At 45.4% G+C, this 20,535-nt stretch overlaps 1 protein-coding gene across 1 annotated transcript in view; it reads right to left on the reverse strand.

Annotated features, from left to right (window-relative positions):
- The window catches only part of Dner (delta/notch like EGF repeat containing), a 280,000-nt gene extending 261,353 nt beyond the window's left edge, over positions 1-18,647 (reverse strand). Inside the window, exon 1 of the mRNA XM_075951627.1 lies at positions 18,232-18,647. Coding sequence (XP_075807742.1) covers positions 18,232-18,507 — 276 coding nt within the window. The 5' untranslated portion in view covers positions 18,508-18,647. The remainder of the gene's footprint in view (positions 1-18,231) is intronic.
- Positions 18,648-20,535: the final 1,888 nt, after the last annotated feature.

A 20,535-nucleotide genomic window follows, 5' to 3' on the forward strand; every position in this document is an offset into this window, starting at 1 on the left:
TCCATAGGAGTGTCTTCAGGATTGGAAATGTCTAGACTTAAATGCTTAGTGAAAGAGCCATGGGTGCAGAATTGGCAAGTTCTTATCCTGACTCTAGCATCCATCTCTTTGATTTTTATTTTCTTCCATAAAATAAACTGACCAAGCCAAATTCACATCTCAGCTACATTCAAGATGCTGCCCTTGGAGTCTGTCCTCATTAGGGTTTCTATTGCTCTGAAGAGATACCATGGCCACAGCAACTCTTATAAAGGAAAACTTTTAATTGGGGTGACTCACTTACAGTTTTAGAGGTTCAGGCCATTATCATCATGGCAAGGGGCATGGTGGTGTGCAGGCAGATGTGGGGCTGGCTATATCTTGACTTACAGCCAAGAGGAAGTTGACCAAGATACTGGGTATCCTGAGCTTAGGAAACCTCAAAGCCCACCCCCACAGTGGCACATTTCCTCCCACAAGGCCATACCCACTCTAACAAAGCCATACCTCCTAATGTTGCCACTTTCTGTGAGATAATGGGGGCTAATTACATTCAAACTAGCACAGAGTCAGTACTCCAAAGTGACTAGTGGAGGAATCAGAACCCTGCATGGCTTGACTTTGCATTGAAAATCCAGAGAACTCTGTCTCCTCTCCTTCCCTGACATTCCATAAAGCTGAACACAGACTATGGGTAAGTCAGACCTGGGAGAGTCCCAGCCATAGGAACCGAGGACTGGGTAGGTAGCAGACATTCGTGTTGACTCTGACTTGAAGATGCGATTGCTTTGTGAGAGTCTCTGGGCCACAAGAACTAAGGAGATGGCTCAGTCTTTAAAGAGTTTGCCACACAGGGATGAGGACCTGAGTCTGATTCCAAACGTCCACATAAAAAGTTGGGTGCAAGAGAAGCAGTGATAGGTGGGTCCCTGAAACTTTCTGGTCAGAGGATGAAGCCTTGGCAAGTCACTGAAAAGCTTTTCTTTAAACAAGGAAAAAAGGAAACAAAATGCACAGCAATTAAGGAAAAACACCCAAGGTTTTCCTCCACCTGCCATATACATAGGTACACATACATACAGGTGCATGCACATATGTGTACACACACACACACACACAAAAGATTCTGGACATAAGAGGACAAATTGAACTTCTGAGGTCAAAATTCTAATTCCCAAGGAATTCATAAGAACAAGTGTAGCAGTCAAAGGGCCTGGTAGTGGTTGCTAAACAACAAGGGATCACCAGTCCTTTGAACCTGTTTTGACTCATCAGCAAGTACAGGAGTCCCACCTTCCAACCTACTCTGACTTCTCATTTACAGGGAACCCATTAAACACAACATGGATGCTTGCCATCAACCCACATGAAGCAATCCCTTAACAAAGAAGGCAGCTGAGATGGTATTCCAGCCTGCAATGACCACCGGGGAGTCTCTGCTCCTGTTGTGGTATTGAATTTGCTTGATAGGGGGGCCAGAACCCAGGTGACAGGAGTTGTACAGAGTTTCAGAAGATCCCTTGGTAGCTCTCAACACACTTTCAGGAGCCCTGTGCACATGTGAGGTAAGAGGAGAACCTTGAGTATCAGCAGGCTTCATCTTTCATAGGCACGGTCTCTTGCTCACTGCCACTGAAGCCAAACTAGCTGGCCTGCATGCTTCTGGAGACTGTCCCGTCTCTGCTCTCCATCTTGCCATAGGAGCACTGGGATTACAGCTGGCTCATCCAGCTTTATGTAGGTTCTGCAGATTCAAACTGGTGTCCACACACTTGCAAAACAAAGGCTTTACCTACTGAGTGAGCCATCTCCCCTGCCTGAAGGCCACTTTGTGGTCCCTCAAGTGCTCCTAGAAAACACTATTTTTCCCAGAGGATCTGAGCATACCACAGGAAATAGAACAAGGCTCCATTCACTGGCAGGTAGGGGCTATACTCAGGGTCTGGGCTGAGTCAGAAAGCAGAGCTCTCCAGCAAGCAGTCTGTTCCGGGAGGGAGTCGTGAAAGGCTGGGCCTTTAACTAGGAAGCCATGGAGTTGGGATATCAGAATGTCACTGAGAGCTAGACTATTGACTGTGCTCAAATGGGTTCTGGACTACTCTACAGCCAGGCCAGTATAGTGGTAAGAATATACCATCTGGCCTGGGGTGGGGGGTGCGGTGCAAATAATCATCCACCCTAGTTTGTCTGTTGCTTTGGAAAAAACAGCACAGGGGAGGAAGGAGGTGTCTGTTTGACTCACAATTCCAAATTACAGTCCATCATTTCAGAAAAGCCAAGCCTTGAAACTCAAGCAGTTAGTCACGAGGCAGCCAAGGTCAAGGACAAGAGAGTAAATACCTCTTGTTTGCTTGCTTCAAAGTACTCAGGTTGCTTTCTCCACTCCTAACCTAACCTAGGGAACGCTGCCACCCACTGGGCCAGGTCTTTCCTTGTCAATTAACAATCAAAACAATCTCTCACAGACCCTCCCACAGGACAACCTGATCTTGATAATTCCTCATTAAGACTCTCTTCTCGGGCAACTCAAGGTTCTGCCGAGCTGACAGTCAAAACTAGCCATCACAGCATGCACAGCCAACTCTGGGGCTCACGTTGAAGATAACACAGATAGAGAAGCATCTAGCAGAGCAGGGGAGATTGCTCATTCTGCAAAGTACCTGCCACAGGGCATGAGGACTAAGTTTGGGTCCCCAGTAGCCATGTAAAAAAAGAAATCAGGCAGGGCAGTATATTTGTATCTCTAGCACTAGGGAGGTGGGGTAAGTGGATCCCTGAGGCTCACCAACCTGTCTAGATAGTTAATGAGCACCAGCTTCAACAAGAGATCTTGTCTCAAAATAATAGTAATAACTCTAATAACAGTAATAATAATGATAATATGGGGAATGATAGAGGAAAACACTCAACATTGACTGTGGCCTCTGTGCAAGCCTGGCACACACATGCACATCCACGTACATACATACAAACTTTTTTAATTAAAGAGAAGGACAAATTTCCAGTCCTTAAAAAACATTAATATAACATTATATGATCCAGCAAGTCCACTCTTAGCATAGACTCAAAGAACTGAAAACAGAAAATCAAATGCTGGTACAAGAACGTCCATAGCAGGGCTCTTCACAGTAACCAAAGAACAGAAGCAGCTCATATCCATCAACAGATAACTGATAGATAAAATACAGTGTATTTGCACATATGCATGCACATGGATTTGTTCAATTAAATACATTTTTAAATGAAGTTGTGGCATAAACTGCAATATGGAATAATCTCAAAATTTTAAAGGTATGGGAAGCAAGAGAAGTCAGACTTAAAGACTGTATAATTATTCTGTTCCATTCATACAAGAAACCAAGAGCACACAAACCCAGGGGCAAGTGCAGGTTTGTGATGACCAGAGACTGTGGGAGGAGTGAGGATTCGCTTCATGGGCCCAGGATTCCCTTTGGGGGCAATAATAAAATGTTTTATGTCTTAGTTTCTTTTCCCATTGCTATAATGAAATGCAACATCATGCAGAGGAAGGCTGGTGTGGCTCACAGTTTAAGGTACAGACCATCATGATGGGAAGGTCCCGGGAAGCAAGGGCTGGTCACATGGCACCTTCCATCAGGAAGCAGAGGGCAATGAATGCACACTTTGCCTCAGCTCCCTTTCTCCACTTATTTAATCCCAGATACCAATCAGTAAATGATGCCACAGGCAATCATGGGCTCTTTCCATCCCAACTATTGTCATCAATATAATCCCCACAAGCATGTCCAGAAGCTGGTCTCCTTGGTGGTTATAGATTATATCAAGGCAATAAGAAATACCAGTCCTCACATTCTGGTGTTAGACTGTGAACCAAATGTCCCTCAATTGTTCATTTTAAAATAGACTTTTTTTAAGGTCAGGAATTGGTAGTAGTTTTTATATTATGTGACTTTTACTTCAATTTAAGAAAATCAAAAATCAAGATGAGATGGTGCAGATCTATCTGGGCTGGTGAAGAGCCTTACTGTGAGGATCGGGATGAATCCAAGTGTTCCAGGACCCTGCTGCCATCCACCCAGAGGATAACTGCCGTGTCCAGAACTCCTTTCCAATGCCCCATAGCCAGAGCTCTAAGAATAGAAATGTAGAACTCTCCACATCTTTCTGGAGCCTTCAAAGGATGCATCTGCTGATGAACCCTGACAGGAATATAAAATTCCTCTTTCTTAGAGACAGCCATATTCCACTAGAAAAAGGATCTTTAGGAACGGGTAGGGAAAGAAGGTAAGGAATTCAACCCACTCACGGTTCCCTGTGGGTCACTCTTCTTCTGGAAGGATGCTTCTCCACCATTAAATCCAGGGTTCTGTGTTTCCAGAGTTATGGGAGGGAGAGCAAAGGGCTGCATGCACACTTCACATGCTACCTGGGAGATGTAGCTTCAAAGAGGATCTCGCCTTCCCTTAAATTCCTATAGACTCAGATGCCAGCCTGTGGTGGCACATACCTTTAATCCCAGCACCCAGCAGACAGAGGCAGGCAGATTTCTGTGAGATCAAGGCCAACCTAGTCTACAAAGCAAGTTCCAGCACAGCCAGTCATATGGACTCTGCTTGAAATAATAATAATAATAAACTGTTTAAGCATACAAAAATATGTAGAGTCCATTGAAGCCACAGGAAGCAAGCTGGGCATGGTGACCCACATCTACAGTCCTAACACTTGGGAGGCTAAGACGAGGATCACCACAGGTTTGAAGCCAGCCTGGGATACATAGTGAGACCCTGTCTCAAAAATAAAAAGTATGAGAAACACTGCAGTAATAACATCGATTTGTGAATTTTTTAAGTTGCTGGCATATACCACTGAATTTGGACCCAGCAATTTTTCACCTGTGAAACAAAAAGATTAACCTCCCTTTGTGTCAGAATAGCTCAGAAATCCCTATCATGCCTTATCCTTTCCTGCTTCAGTAAAAGAAAAAAATAATATTAAATCTACTTTTCTCCAGCTGAGAGTTTATTTTGGTCCTCATAAAAATGCTAATATTAGTTCTCGTTTTTCTGTCTCTCTTAATATTTCTCTCATTATGAGGCTTTTCTACAGAGATAAAAGAATTCTCTTTTGCACCACCAAAAACCAAAAACAAAACCCCCAAATGGCCAATTTTAAAGTGTGAAAATAAACACAGAGAAACACAGAAACCCGATGGCCGGGACTAATGAGGCTGTTCTTGAAGAGAAAAGAGCTAAAAATATCGTGTGAATATTAAGGCATGGGAAGTGTTGCTTCCTACTGAATATTAGGCCAATCCTTTCCCTGTCCAAGAGGAATGAAAAGAACCTTCTGGAACTGGAACACTAAACCTGTGAACCTTTCGAAACAAATATATGCTAAGGTAATAGCCACAGTGTGCCTTTAAAAGCCAAGAGAGTCAACTCGAGAAGTATAAACCTTGACTAGAATGAAATTCAACAGAGCTTACACTACCACAGGTAATGGGCTACTTTCCTTCATTAATAAGGGGTGACTACAAATCAACGAGGTGAAGAAAATATAGCCCAAAGGAGAATAAATAAAAAATAAGAAGAGAAAACTCATTGTTCTCCCTCATTTTAAAATATATTTCAAGGGACTGGGGAGATGGCCTTACACATAATCACCGAAGCCTGATCAACAAGCATTTGTTATCAACTGGCTGAAAAATAAGTAAATCACGGAGAAGCATGCAGTGGGGTACTACTTGGCCATAAGGAACAGACTCCCAATACCAGAGACCACGGAATCAACCTCAAAGGCATTCTACTAGCCAAGTATGGTTGCATGCCTATAATCCCAGGTCTTGGGAGGCTGAAGCAGGAGGATTGCTACAAATTTGCAGAAGCCCTTGGCTACATAGTGAGTTTAAGGCAAGCCTGAGCTACACAGTATGATAAATGCTTTGTTTGTTTTCTATCAAATATGGCAAGCCCACCAAGAGCTAATTTTCTGTAAATCCCTCCCATCTTATAGAACATCTATGCAAATCTTTTCCTCTCCCCAAGCCCAGAAAATTTTTGTTAATGCGAAGGCCTTCCTGCATTCCCAGAACTTCCTCCTCTCCTGCATTTCCTTCCTGCTCCTTTCCATATTAGCCAATCATAAGAAGACTGTCAGGTCGAACACCAATGAGGAACAGCCAAGCCCTCACTCCCTTATGTTAGGGATAGGAGACAGAGGCCATCATGGCTATATGTGCTACTCACTAGCCCAGTCTGAATCATGGCACACCCTTTTTATAAAAAGAAATTGCCTTGAAAGTTACTTTGGCTTTGTTTGGGTGTCCCTTTGTACAACAGCAGGAATATTCTTTTCCAACAATAGTCAAAGCCTGTCTCAAAGTTTCAAAAACAGACAACGTTGACAACGAAAGGGCAGAAGGATATTTGGGGAACAGAATAATTGTGATGGTGGTTTAAAACTCGCAAAAACAAAGGACAAAATGAGTGAATTTCACGTTCTGTAAATTATACCTAAAAAGAAGCATCTGAAAATCCAGCGGGAGAGCACCGATATCAAAGTGGAGATCCTGGGTCTCTCGCTATTGTTCCTGTGTTATGTCCTCTCTTCCTAAGGTAACATGGGACACATTTAGCCTTTTTCTTGTTCTAACACATTCAACTAAGAATGGGATTTTGTACCTTTGCTGAAAGCTAAGCAGAGTGAGGGAATAGGGGAGACCTAGGAATCCTATTTCAGCATCTACTGTGCATTCCTTTTAGCTTCTCATCCTACATAGAAAAGAGGGACTGTGGAAGGTAAGCTGGCTGCTTAGTGGGTAAAGGTACTCGGCCAACCTGAGTTTAATACCTGCGATCAGCATGATGGAAAAAGAGACTCTAATGCCAAAAGTGGTCCTCTGACCTTGGAAGCACTCGGTCCTAAACGAGATATCTACATCAAACCCCTCTTCTCAGGGTTTGGGGAACTAAGAACCAGAGGGATGGATGACACCGTGGAAACAGTATCTTCCAAACACAACAGGCCGAATGCACATAAGAACTCGCAGAGACTGCGGCAGCACGCACAAGGCCTGCACAGATCCAAGCCAGGTGGGTCGCAGCCCTGAGAGAGGGAAGTGGACAGGAGCCCCCATCCCTAATCCAGAAGCTATCTCCAATTGACTACTGATTATAAAAAAAAGCAATGAGCTTTTTCCAGTGGGGTTGCTCTTGGTATAAGAATCACACTTAAGAGCAGGCGTGTGCCCAGCAGTAGATGAGAAAACAAAACAAACTCGGTGATATTTTTGGAGATTTTTTTTGTCTTATTTTGTTTTGTATGAACATTTTATTTTTAACCTTCTGGTCTTTTGCTAGTACATTATAGTTCCAATTTTGTGTTTTTGTGGGGTTTGTTTGTATGTATGCATGTGTCTTTGTGTGTACATGGTTTTTCTTTGTTTTTTTTAATTTTGGTTTGTTTGATTTTATGTGACTGTTTTCTAAAGAGAGAAAGAAGCCATCGAGTTGGATGAGTGGGAAGGATCTGGGAAGGAGATGAGGGAGGGAAGACCCTGATTAGAATGTAACATAAAAATACGTGTATGATATATTAATATATATAGTAATTATATATTTTTTCAACTAAAAAAGAAAATTGTCCTTTGAATTCCACATCTGTACCATGCAATGTGAGTACACAGAGATAGACAGATGATAGATAGATGATAGATAGATGATAGATAGATAGATGATAGATAGATAGATAGATAGATGATAGATAGATGATAGATAGATAGATAGATAGATAGATAGATAGATAGATAGATAGATAGATAGATGATAGATAGATAGATGATAGATAGATAGATAGATAGATGATAGATAGATAGATAGATAGATAGATAGATAGATGATAGATAGATGATAGATAGATAGATAGATAGATAGATAGATAGATAGATAGACAGACAAATGTCATTTTAGCCTTTTTTAAAGAACTCAAAAGAAAATGGGGAGTAGATACATTTTGTCCCTTGTAATTCCACCCAGCACAGAAAACTCATCCCATAGAGAAGTTCCAATCTGCCTCTGAAACCCAAAAGTAATTACAAACCCTTCTTCAAATTAACCACAAGAAGCAGATAAGTGCCGGCACTGGAATTCTAAAGGATGCTCCGGCTGCAGGAGCTGGGAGCAGAGTGATGAGTGTCTCCTTCGGTGCCTCTCTCCGCTCTTCTCAATTCCTCGCGCTCCTTTATAAGCTATCCCTTTTCTTTTCTCTTTAAGAAGAGACACTTTCACTTTTTCAAACAGTTTGAAGCATCTATCCATTCAGAAACTAAAACCTGCCCATCCCTACCACTACCCCTTCCCCTCGCCTGGCTGTACTCTGAAAGTTACATGGAGCAGGTCAAGGCACTAGCTGTGTAGCCATTGAAATAACACAAAGTCACAACACCTAAGCTTAGCTGGTCCCCAAGCTACAAGGCTCAGGGTAAATTTCCTCAGCTATGAAATGAGAGTGAGGGAATCCATATTCCCTTCTATAAAAACAAAGACAGCAGCTTGTGCTCCTGCAGGGCCAGTCTGTGCTAGGGCCTTCTCAAAGGGCTCTTTTAATTCTTCCAACCATCTTCCTAATGAATGAGGAAACAGCTTTTAGAACCGCGCATGAGCTAGTAGTACCGTAGCAGGGATTTTCCCCGCGTGCCATTTGTCTCTCCTGATGCTCAGGCTTTCCTAGAAACGGCATGACCAAGGTGTCTAAGTGCACTGACCAAGGACAAAGACAAAACGAAAGGCTACAATCTGCCCTGGAGGATCCTGATCTCAGGAGCTGGACAGATGGCTCCATTACGAAGCTTGAGGATCTGATCATGGGCCCCCAGTTACACATGTAAGCACATGACCCCAGTGCCATGGAGGCTGAAACAGGAGAATTCTGGGAGCTTACTGGCCAGACAGTCTAAACAATCCGTGAGCTCCAGCTTCAGTGAGAGATCCTGTCTGAAAAAAATACAATGGAAAATAATTGAGGGAGACACCTCTGGTCTCCGGTCCCAAGAATCCCTTCCGTTGGGAGATGAGAACAATGTCCACCCCCTCCTTATAAGGTCCCAGAGGCAAACTAAAATATGCTTCCACCAGAGGTCGACTTGGAGATGTGGTGGATCTATTGTCCTTACTTACAGAGCATGGGTGAAGGGTTGCTTACAGAAGCACTGATGACCCCAAAGACTGAAAAGTCTTTACACAGCATGACAGTTTCCACAGCTGCATAGATACAGCACCCTCTTAACCATCCTGTCTTGAGCCTATGAACTCTAACATCTGCGCCTTATAGGCTAAGGTTTTGAGTGGTTAGGACAAGATTTCATATAAATGGCTAGGAGGAGGAGCTGGAATTTCAGACAAAGTCCCAATGACCTTTCCCACCTCTTCTTCCTCTGCGCAAACATCAACAATCTACAGGTCTGCCCCTGATGGTCTTTTACAAGCTGGCCCAGCTTATCTAACAAAGATGTGGTTGTTTGCCTCAGTGGACTAAATTCTACAATACTCCCACACATGTGCATAAGGACACACATGCACATGTACACACACACATAGCCAGCAAGCGCCAGTGACCTTCCTGTCTCCATCCCCTAGAAATCTGAGGTTACAGATGCATGCAGCTCCATCAAGCTTTTGACATGGGTGGTGGGATCAGAATTCAGGACCTCACAGTTGAGTAGCAAGCATTCCTACCTACTCTGTCATCTCTCCAGCCTTGAAAGGTATTTTTAAAGGGTTATTAGAAATATAGAAGCTAGGGCTACTGAATGTGTGTGTACATATATGCATCATATATTTATTTATTCATTCATTCATACATACATACATATGAAGGGGCTAGAGATATGATTCAGCAGTTAATAGTTCTTGCTGCTCTTGCAGAGGACGTGATGACTTTGGCTCCCAGCACCCACATCAGGTATCTCACAACTGCCTGTATTTCTAGCTTCTGTGACTTAATGCTCTCTTCTGGCCTATACAGGTATTCACATGAACATGTCTATATATACCTGCACATAAATAAACAAAACAAATAAATTTTAAAAATAATAAAATTCAATTTTTTAAAAATATTTGGGGCCAGGCAGTGGTGGCACATGCCTTTAATCCCAGCACTCAGGAGACAGAAGCAGGAGGATCTCTGTGAGTCTGAGGCCAGCCTAGTCTACAAGAGCCAGTTCCAGGATAGACTCCAAAGCAACAGAGAAACCCTGTCTTGAAAAACCAAATAAATAAATAAATACTGATAGTGGGGCAGTGGTGGCACACGCGCTTAATCCCAGCACTTGGGAGGCAGAGGCAAGCGGATCTCTGTGAGTTCAGGCCAGTCTGATCTACAGAGCAAGTTTCAGGACAGCCAGAGCTACACAGTGAAACCCAGTCTCAAAAACAAAACAGTAACAAGAAAATATGGAATTTTAAAAAAAAAAAAAAGATTTTTAAGAACAAACCTGGTACTAGGAGAAACTAATAAACAGTTAAGAATCCCAATGCACCGACCTCCCAAACATGACTCCTTCTCGACAGATGTTCAATAGGCCCCACAGCTGTGGCCCACCGAGGCCAGCTATCTATGCAGCCGTACTGTGAAGCACTTCTGAAGATTGTGGGGAAATCTGAAAAATCGTCGAGATTTAACCCATCCTACCTGCTCATGAGCGCTTGCTTTCAGTTCACTGTAAAAAGCACCAGTTCCAGAGCTAGAGCTAAAGCCTCTGGCACGTGGGTCACTATGGTAACCGCTGATGAAGTGTGATGTCATGTGTGCAGGTCATCCATTAGTTCTAACCTCCAGCGGCTTCACCCAGTAAAGATCCCAAAGCCACAGCCTTGAGGAATAGGATTCCAGAACTGCTTTGTCTCCACATGTGACCACTTCATAAACTTCTGCAAAACTCATCCTTTCAGCAATGGGCATAGCACATAAGGCAACCCAGGCATGGCTTGGTACCACTTCTGGATGCGGCTCCTGTGTGGGTGCTAAAGCGCCCTCTGTCTGTCTCGGCTGGAATTGCTTTAGTAGAGAGAGCACAGGGTCACGTACAAGGGCATCTAATAGCGATGGGTGACTGAGTTCAGTCAAAACAACCAGTGGGGACTGGAAAGATGCTTCCGCTGGCTAAACACCTGTCTTGAGAGCTCAAGGACGTGCGTTCCAGCACCAGAAATTGGGAGAAGTGACACATGTTTATAATGCAAAGATAGGCAGACCCCTGGGGTTCGTGAGCCAGCCAGACTAGCTTATTTATTTGACTTGACTACTTCCAAGTCATCAAGAGACCCTGCCTCAAAATAACATAGATGACAGCCAAGATTGCCCTCTGACTTCCAAGTGCACATGTATACACAAGACAATCTTTTCGTTCTCCATTTGTCATATCTCCTTGCTGCTCTTTGCACCTACTGAGTTGGGGAGGTCAGAAGAGAAGAAGGTCAATGTATTCTATGGGCACATCACTGGGCTGGATTTGTCTAAGCCAAAACCATCTTCAAGGCTAGTATCTAGATCTCAGCTTCCCATAGAGTGACACTCATACTCAGAGGAAGAAGTTACCAATTAGAGGGCATCCAGAGAGAGCCAGGTTCTGACCCAGGGATCCCCTAGTTGCACCCTCCCGAGGACCTAGACCACTTGAGCCTGTCTGGGAATTCCTGAGCCAAGTGTCATATGCTCAGGAGTTGGAGGGGGGTCCTCTCAAGCCTGACAATATAGGAGAACATGTAAAGTTACCTGTACCCCGTTCTTCCCCAGTAGATAATGCATAAATCAGAGGCTGGTGGTCAGAGGGCACTAAAAACCCAGACACATTTGTTAATGCTTCCTGGTTCTTTAATATATAACAAGGACTGAGCTGCAGTGATGGGGTTATGGGAAGGGCATGTAGGAAGACATCTTGCCTATGAAACTGTCATGCTGGTAGATGTTCCACTGGGGACCTGGATTCTGCAGCTGCTTCTCTGGGGTGAGTAACTCTGACCACAACTGCCTCCTGAGTTGAAGAGGATGTCTAAAATTATAGCCAGACATTCTGCATTTTGACTCAAATGCCCTTCAACTGCAGGCTAGGTTTTTTTCCCCCATGGATGCTCATGAAATGAGGACACAGAGCCACTTTGGATGTTGGGTACCAAGTCATGAGCAGCGTAAGCAAAGACACTAAAGACCAAAAATGTGTTTTGTCAAGTGGCCAGGATGTGGAAGGTGATGTTTCCTATGAATGGCCAAGAATACCACTCACAGATATAAGAAAAGCATAGAAAATCAACTGTTTCCTTCTTTTCTTAAAACTGTTACAAGAATTTTGACACTTTGAAAACTCTTTCATTTCAAAGGAAATGTCAGCTCACTGAGAATTTTACTGAGAAAACATTTATTTCAGAAGACGAGAACAAAAATTTTAAGAGTTAATTTGCCATTTTAAAAACTTATGACACTGTGGTTCTAGTGCAGAGAAAACCCTGAAGGGAACCAACCACAGACACTGATTTAACTGGTAAAACCGGATCTTACCCAAGAAAAAATTAGGTCCTTTTCTTATACTTCCTATTTGTGCACCACTTTACATTGCTCCAAAACTTTTAAGCATTCATTCTTATGCCATGTACAGTGGTGCACATCTGTAACCCAACACTAAGGAGGCTGAGCCAGGAAGGACCCAAGTGCCTACACAGTCTGAGCGATGTAATGAGATTGTTGAGAGACAACAAGATGGCTCACTGGGAAAGGCATTTGCCACCAAGCCTAACAGCTTGCGTGTGATCTCTGAGACCCACATGGCGGAGGGGAAAGTTGTCCTCTGACCTTCCTGCTGCCAAATAAATAAATAAAGATGTAAAAGCAAGCATCATCTCTATTTTCACACACTTCTTCATGCTTAGAGTAAAAACTTTCTGAGATTCTCATTTGTGATTTCATGGCTTCTTAAAAGAAAATATGGCAGGTAGTTCATTTCAGAGATATGAACACTGAGGTTTAGAGACACTGAGTGACTCTCAAGACTGTAAAAACAATTCATAGAGAAGCCAGAGAGAGGGTGGTGGTGGTGCACGCCTTTAATCCCAGCACTTGGGAGGCAGAGGCAGGCAGATCTCTGTGAGAACAAGTTCCAGTATAGCCAGAGCTGTTACACAGGGAAACCCTGTCTCAAAAACCAAACCAAAATAACAAAACAGAAAAAAATAAAACAAGTAAAAAAGAGAGATAAATCTGTACACTGCATTTGAATGCTGTTAGATACCGCAATAGTGTGTGTGTGTGTTTGTGTCTCTGTGTGTGTGTGTTTGTGTGTGTGTGTGTAAAAAGTCCAGTCTTTGTTAGCTGATGTAAGGCAAAGAATTACAACCTTGGGTTATTAGCTAATCTCAGCCAGAGGCTGAAGAGTCAGTGGTTTACTGATGGCCAAAATTTTGCAAGACTGATTCCAACTCCAGTAAAACAAAACAAAACAAAAAAACAACAAAATGTTTAGTATGCCCCCAAGGTGATGGGGGGGTAATTTATCTCCAGGGGAGGAAGAAATAGAAATAAAATAGATCTCACGGGCAAGTAGAGATGGGAACAGGATGAATTAGGTACAGGGTGTGCAGGGAGAGAATACTGGGAGAAATGATAAGAATTGGGGGGCATTTCTGAGGTGAGGTAGAAACCTAGTGCAATGGTAACTCCCAGGAATCCACGAGGGTGACCCTAGTGAAGACTCCTAATAATGGAGAAGATGGAGCCTGACCTGACCATCTTCTATAACCAGGCAAGGCTTCCAGAGGAGGGATTGGGACTCAAAACCTTCAACCTACAATGAGTCCTGCCTGCAAGATGTGCTGGGATCAAGGAGGCACAGAATTTGTGAGAATGGACAACCAAAGACTGGCCCAACTTGAGACTCACAATGAGAGAGGGAGCCCATACCAGACATTGCCTGGAGGGCCAGGAACCAGAATCTGAATAGCCCAGAGACCTAGGATAGAACCAAGCATGCCCAGAAGAAAAAAAAAAGGCAAGGCAATGATTCCTAATGATACTCTGCTATACTTGTAGACTGGAGCCTAGCATAACAGTCATCAGAAAGGCTTCATCCAGCAACTGAGGGAAGCAGATGCAGAGACCCACAGCCAAACATTAGGTAGAGCTTGGGAAATCCTACGGAAAAGGGCCTGGAAGGATTGTAGGAGCCAGAGGGGTTGCGGACACTAGGAGAACACAGCCCACAGAATCAACTAACCAGAGCTCATACCAGTTCACAGAGACTCAACCAACCATCAGGGAGCCTATATGGGTCTCAGCTAGGTCCTCTGGGAATGCTATGGTTGTGTAACTTGGTGTTCCTGTAGGATTCCTAACAGTAGAAATGGGCGCTGTTTGTGATATTTTTTGCCTGCTTTTGGGACCCTTTTTCTCCTACTGGGTTGCCTCATCCAGCCTTAATACAAGGAGATGTGCCTAGTTTTTTGTTTTTTTTTTTATAACTTGACATGCCACATTTGGTTGATATCCCTGGGAGGTCTGACCTTTTCTGAAGTGAGAGGAGGAGGAGTGGATCTGGAGGGAAGGGTATGTGAGGGGAGGGGGTACTGAGAGGAGAGGAAGGGGAAGCTGCAGTCGAGATGCAATATATTAGAGAAGAATAAATTTAAAATAAATAAATGTTTTAAAAGAAAGAAAGAAAGAAAGAAAGAAAGAAAGAAAGAAAGAAAGAAAGAAAGAAAGAAAGAAAGAAAGAAAGAAAGAAAGGGATCTGTTCATCTGAACCAGTTTCAAATTAGTGTGCTTGATCAGAAGAAATCTCAAATGAGCTTAATGAACACCATTAACTTAAATAAAAACCTGCTAGGAAGTGCCCCCTTTTCTTCAAAAGGGCAGAAATTGATACATTTTTATCTTCTTTCCAGAGGATAAGTTCCTTAGGGAAGGTGTAATGAAAAACAAACAGGTGTCTAACCGCTTGCATATTTGGCAGAGGATTCGGTCATTAAAATAAAATAAGCTTTACAAACAAATACAATCCACGTTAAATAATCGCTGGCTTTCATGAGAATTGGACCACTGAACCACCTGTGTGCTTACCCTGACAGAAGCTCTGGTTAGAAGAGGGAGACTGGCCAGATGCTGACAACTGCCACCTTCCTGCATCCCTAACCACTTGGGGTTGGGGTGGGGGGGTTGTGTTTGATGGGTTGGTTTTGAGACAAGGTCACTCTGTAGCTCAGGCTGGCCTAGAACTTGGGATTCTCCTGCCCCACTGCCAGGATTACAGGTGAGCATCATCATGCTCATTTCTTTCATGTAGTGTCCACTTGCTTGCCGCTGTAGTCAAGTACCCCAATAGGACCTGGAATCATGAGGACTTGAGTGAGTGTGAGAAAGAGGGAGACCAGCTTAGGATAATGAAGCAGTGACATCATGCAGGGACCAGTGTGTGACCCTCCCCATCAGCATCAAAAGAGCCCTTTATCAGCTTCCCTCCCCTGGATATAGAAGGTAGGAGAAAAACCAACAGGCAAGCCTCAAAAGCTGCCAGCAGTCAACCCCATGGTCAACACAAGACAAAGACGGAGAAGCAGTTTGAAGATAAGGATAATGAAACCATGCTCTGGCCATCTCTGTCACCTCTCATCATGTTTAACGGAAGTTTCAACCCCATTTGACCCTGTTTCCAGGTTCTGTAAGCTCCCATCATGCCACTGACACTTCAAGAAGCCGGTTTCAGAAACATGAAAGTGACAGTTGATTAGTGATTAATAAGGTTTTGTTGTTTGTTTTGTTTATATTTCTCAAAACAAAAGGAGACCTCAGTGACAGGTTATAATGTTGTCATGGGCTAAACTACCTTTGTAGGGGGAGGGCGACACAGTTAGGAAGAAGCTTCATAGGCAGGTCAATTTCCACTCTCAGTCTGTGCAGCGAGCATTAGGTTCTCACTAAGTACTAATATCCGTACCCTTATCTGTCACTAACCTTGCATTTGTTTCTGGTTTGATTTGGTTTGGTATGGGTTGGGTTTTAGTTTTTGAAGCCAACTATTATAGTCCAGGCTGGCCTTGAACTTGCCCCGTGGCCAAAGAAGACCTTGAACTCTGCCCTCCCTCATCTTCTCATTTTGCCACCACACCCAGCATGTAGGTAGGTTTCTGTTCTTGTGTTTTCTGTCTCTGCCTTCTCTATTAAGGTTACCTTCTGTGTATTGTTTTCTGATACCAAATTAAAATCACCAGGAATCAATTTTTATGGGTTATAAAGCTCTGAATCCTCTATTAAGTTTTTTCTGGGTAACTGAGTCTGAAGTTCCCACTTGGCTCAGCTTTCCTCTGAGGAAATTGCAGCTCCTCTACTCTCCCCACTCTGATCCCAGAGCAGGCCCTGATGCTTCTCCTCGGGTGGGCAGTCTCCCTCACACAGCTAAACCTACCTTGAGCGGGAGTTGTAGAAGGAACCCAACTGTTTTGAACAAATTGCTTCTGAAACATTAGTGAGCCTTCCAGATAAATTGCCTTAGATATTGAACCAAATAGTTGTGCTTTTTCTGTTATTGTCTTTGGGGAGCAATAAAGAATACTTTCCCTTGCTTGAATAATTTTCTTTATCTATTTTTAGAGTCACACAAAAATATCTCTGAGTTGTATTAAGTGCCCAATGCCTAATTAGCTTTCTCTTTTTACCTAAACTGGTTTAGATTGATAGCGCTCTCTCCAGGTCTGCTTATACTATACCTATTTCTCTCAACGAAGAAACTCAGGCATGCAAACATAGCAGCAGCTTGATAGAAGCAGTCAGACATCTCCCCGGGAAAAGCTATCATATGCCAGGAAAGAAAACAAGTATAAATCCACCCTCCGACTTCAACCTGCAGGTCTGTCTTACACAGACCAGACTGTGTCCCTGATGTTTTAGATGACTCTACTAGGCTTTTGCCTACAAGAACGGTCGTGCAGAAAGTCTGTTTGCTGTCCATACCACACAATACCCCATCGCCACCCCCGCTTTTCCCTTGAGGGAGTTAACATTTACTGAAAGCAGTTAACAAAGAAGAGGACTATAGCACTGAAAAAAGAATCAGTCTCCAGCTTTTGCTACTATGGGGGTGGGGGCAGTTTGTAATAGAAAAGAAAAACAGTCTGTCTGCCAAGGTCAAGCCTCTTTATCCCTGCTCACCTCTATTTTACAAATGAAAACCTATCTCACAGAAAGGGTGGCCTCCTCCTTTGTAAGTGGAGCTGCTCAGAGCATTCTTAAAGTCTTCAATCATTGTATCAATCTATAGGAAACGAACTCTTCCACCCTAACCGTAAGAAAGCAAGCGGATCCCAGAGGCGTCCCACCTTCATGTGGTTTAATCTAGCAGTTTCAGATGGATGCTTTTTTTTTTCATCTTTACCCTAGAGGATCAGCTGTGCGCACACAAGGAGCTACCAATTCGCACACGGAAAACGTTTGTAGGTTCTTTGTGCCTTAACACACTTATAAAAGCCGCGTTCATTTTCTGTCAGATCTCTCTTTGGACATTTCCAGTTCAAGGACGGTTGCTGGCCACCTCCCATCCCTCATAGGGTTACAGCTTTCTGAGACTTCCCAGGGCCCCTGCTTGTGTCCTGGCTACGAGAGCGTCCAGCCAGAAGGGCGACTCGGCAAGACCCAGCTTGATGCCCTCGAATGTCTCCACCTGTTCCGACATCGCCACCACCCAAGCTCAGACAGGGCTGGCAGCAGGCCAAGGAGGCAGCTGTCCTCCCAGCCTCTGGCTGCCTTGTCAGAGCCCTAGAGGTGGAAGAAAGGAAGGAAAATGCCCCCACGACCTGGCATAGGGCCCACCATCCTGCCCCCACTTATTGCATTCTTTACACACACCGGATCCAGTAGGTTCAGGAACAGAGCCCAGCTGAACATTGAGTACCCCACAGGGGACTCACAGAACCGACTCCTCTGCTCTGCCTAGCCTGTGCTCAGCCTGGGCATCCCCGAAGGGGCGCGCCACTTGGTGGTTGATGATAGATTCAAGAGTACCAGGGATGCGATGGGGTGACTGCCGGACCCTGGAACACAGGACACGCCCCAAAAGCCCCAGTTGTCATTGCCAGGTAACTGAAGTGGAGAGCCGAGCCACACTTGAAGGGTGAGCCCCCGGTCTACACCTACGAATTCCCTTCCTAAAGTAACAGAAGCTAGTAAGTAGTGGAGTACTGGAGACCCAGCGGCCGGAGAGAGGTTGCCTGTCACTGAGCGAGTGTAGGGTCCACTCACCTGGCAGTCGGTGCCGGAGACCCCAGCGGGACAAGTGCAGATGTAGCCGGGCTCAGCGTCGGCCGCGGGATGCTCCTGGCCGGCCACCCAACGCGGGGTGCACACACCCCCGTTCTGGCAGGGCTGAGAGGCGCACGGTCCCGGAGCAGACAGGGGCGCGGTGGGCACCGGGCTGGCCAAGCAGCCGCCCTGGGGCCCAGCACCGAGCAACAGCGGCAGCAGGACCAGCGCGGGCAGCAGCCGGGCACCGGGCGCCTGGGCTCGGCGGGGAGGCATGGCAAGCGGAGAGGACTCAGGAGCCAGAGAAGAGCTGGGAGCGGTGGCAGCGGCCGAGCTAGCGGCGGAGATGGCGGTAGCAGAGGCGCCAGCGGCTGGTGCTGCTCAGCGGGACCGGACGCCTCCTGCAGCTGCAGGAGCCCGTGGTTCCCCCGGCAACCGCGGGCGGGGCTGAGGGCGGGGCCCACGGAGGCTGGTCGCCGGGCGGGAGGACCTGGGTTGGGAACCCTTCTGCTCCGAGTCTCAGCAAGTTGCAGTGAAGCGGTCCACGGTTTCCAGCCTCAAGGGGTCAGAGTCGTGGGTGTGTCCAAAGGAAAACCGGAAGGCACAGAGGTGGGGGCGCGGGCCTGGAGTGGATAGCGAGGCGATGCTGGGGATGAAAGTGGGAGGAGAGGCCCCAGAAAGCTTGGAGGGACCGCTTCAGAGGACTCGCAGCTGCCACTCGCGACCTCTTGGCGCAGAATCTGTGAATCCGCAGAGGGACAGGCTGACCTCATTCTCGCGGGTGCCGCCCCCCCACCTCCACATTTCCAAAACACTTATCCCTGTCCCCGGCACGTACAGCTCTCGCACGCCACCGGCGAACGAAGTCGACCGGGCGTGGACCTGACCTTGTACCTCCACGACCCGCTGTGGGGCCCTTGTCCTTGGTGCTGAACCGACAGTCTCCTCTTCAGGCTTTGCGGAGCACGCTGCTCAGAAGGGTTGTAGTTCACAAGAGCTCAAAGAAGCCTGGGGTGGCTGGAAGCTGGGGGTGACAACCCTATTATTGAGTACAGGATGAAACAGACCCAGACCGGCTAGACTGAGACCCGTTGGTCACTTGAATTCCCTCCCAGAACACTATGGGAACCCTCTTGCAGTTTCGCAAAAGCCCTTCCATTTGCTACTGAACTTTGCGGGGAAGGAGATTTCACGGTGACCTACTTCAAGAGCTGTTGTGTCCTCTCCGTTAGGTACTCCTGGAGGTCAAATCCACTTGGCAAAGCTCATCCGGCTTTGTCTCCACTCAACCCGCCTTTCACAGCCTCTACTGTGAATAGACTCCAAAACTAGTTCCTCCTGTCTATGCAAAACTTAGAAAGGAGAGGAAGGGTGGTTGAGCTGGGCAAGACGGCTCACCTCTGTAATCCCAGTAGTAGGAAAGCGGAGGCAGGAGGTTCAGAAGTTTCAAGGTCAGCTCGGCCACCTAGGTCAGTTTGGGCTACAGAAAACCCTGGGGAGGGGGGGAGAAAAAGAAGGAGGAGGAGAAGGGAGAGAGGGAAAGAGGGAGGGGAGGAAGGACAGAAGGAACGAGGCAGAGGGAGAGAAGAAAGGAGAAAGAACAGGAGGAAAGGAGAATAAGAAAGGGGGGAAAGTGACTCTTTTGGGTTAACAGGCCGAGTAAATTTTCTAGAGAACACAAAAGGTAGTTTTGAAAAAGGCTGAACTAATACAAAAGTAGAGACTTCATGAGGTGCTTATAGGCGCCACAGATCTAGAGACCAGGGGCTGGTGGAAGCAGAAGGCCAAGTGCTGGGCCCCTACCAAGCCAGCTTAGATCTCAAATCTCAAACCTCTGTGTTTAGAAGATGCCAAAAACTACGTGTTGCAGGGTGACCCCCAACCAGCTCTGTGCCCAGCAGGGGTTACCATTCCCTCCCACCTGCTGGCGTTTTAGCTGAGACGTCTGAAGTCCTAATTTTGTGCCTCTCCAGCACCCTCTGCTGGCCCTAACGTCAGTTCAGGTGGTTCTGGAGCTCTCTGAGATCTCTTCCCTAGAGTAACCGCTAGGGTCATCACTTCCTTCCATCAAGATACAGACAAGAAAGCCAAAAAAAACTTTTTGTTTATCAAAAAGGTCATAAACAATTAAAAGCACGTTTCCACTTATTAAGTTTTTTTCTAAGCAAACCCTTTCTGACATGGGGAGATAAAGAGTAGCCTTATTTTCTGATGCTGATTTCTGAATTTTATAGTATCATGTCTTTAATTTTTAAAGGATATACTATGGGGGTGAAACATACCATTTTGTCTTTACTACAAGCT

This window comes from Microtus pennsylvanicus, chromosome 17, assembly GCF_037038515.1.
Source record: "Microtus pennsylvanicus isolate mMicPen1 chromosome 17, mMicPen1.hap1, whole genome shotgun sequence".
Lineage (NCBI taxonomy): Eukaryota > Metazoa > Chordata > Mammalia > Rodentia > Cricetidae > Microtus > Microtus pennsylvanicus.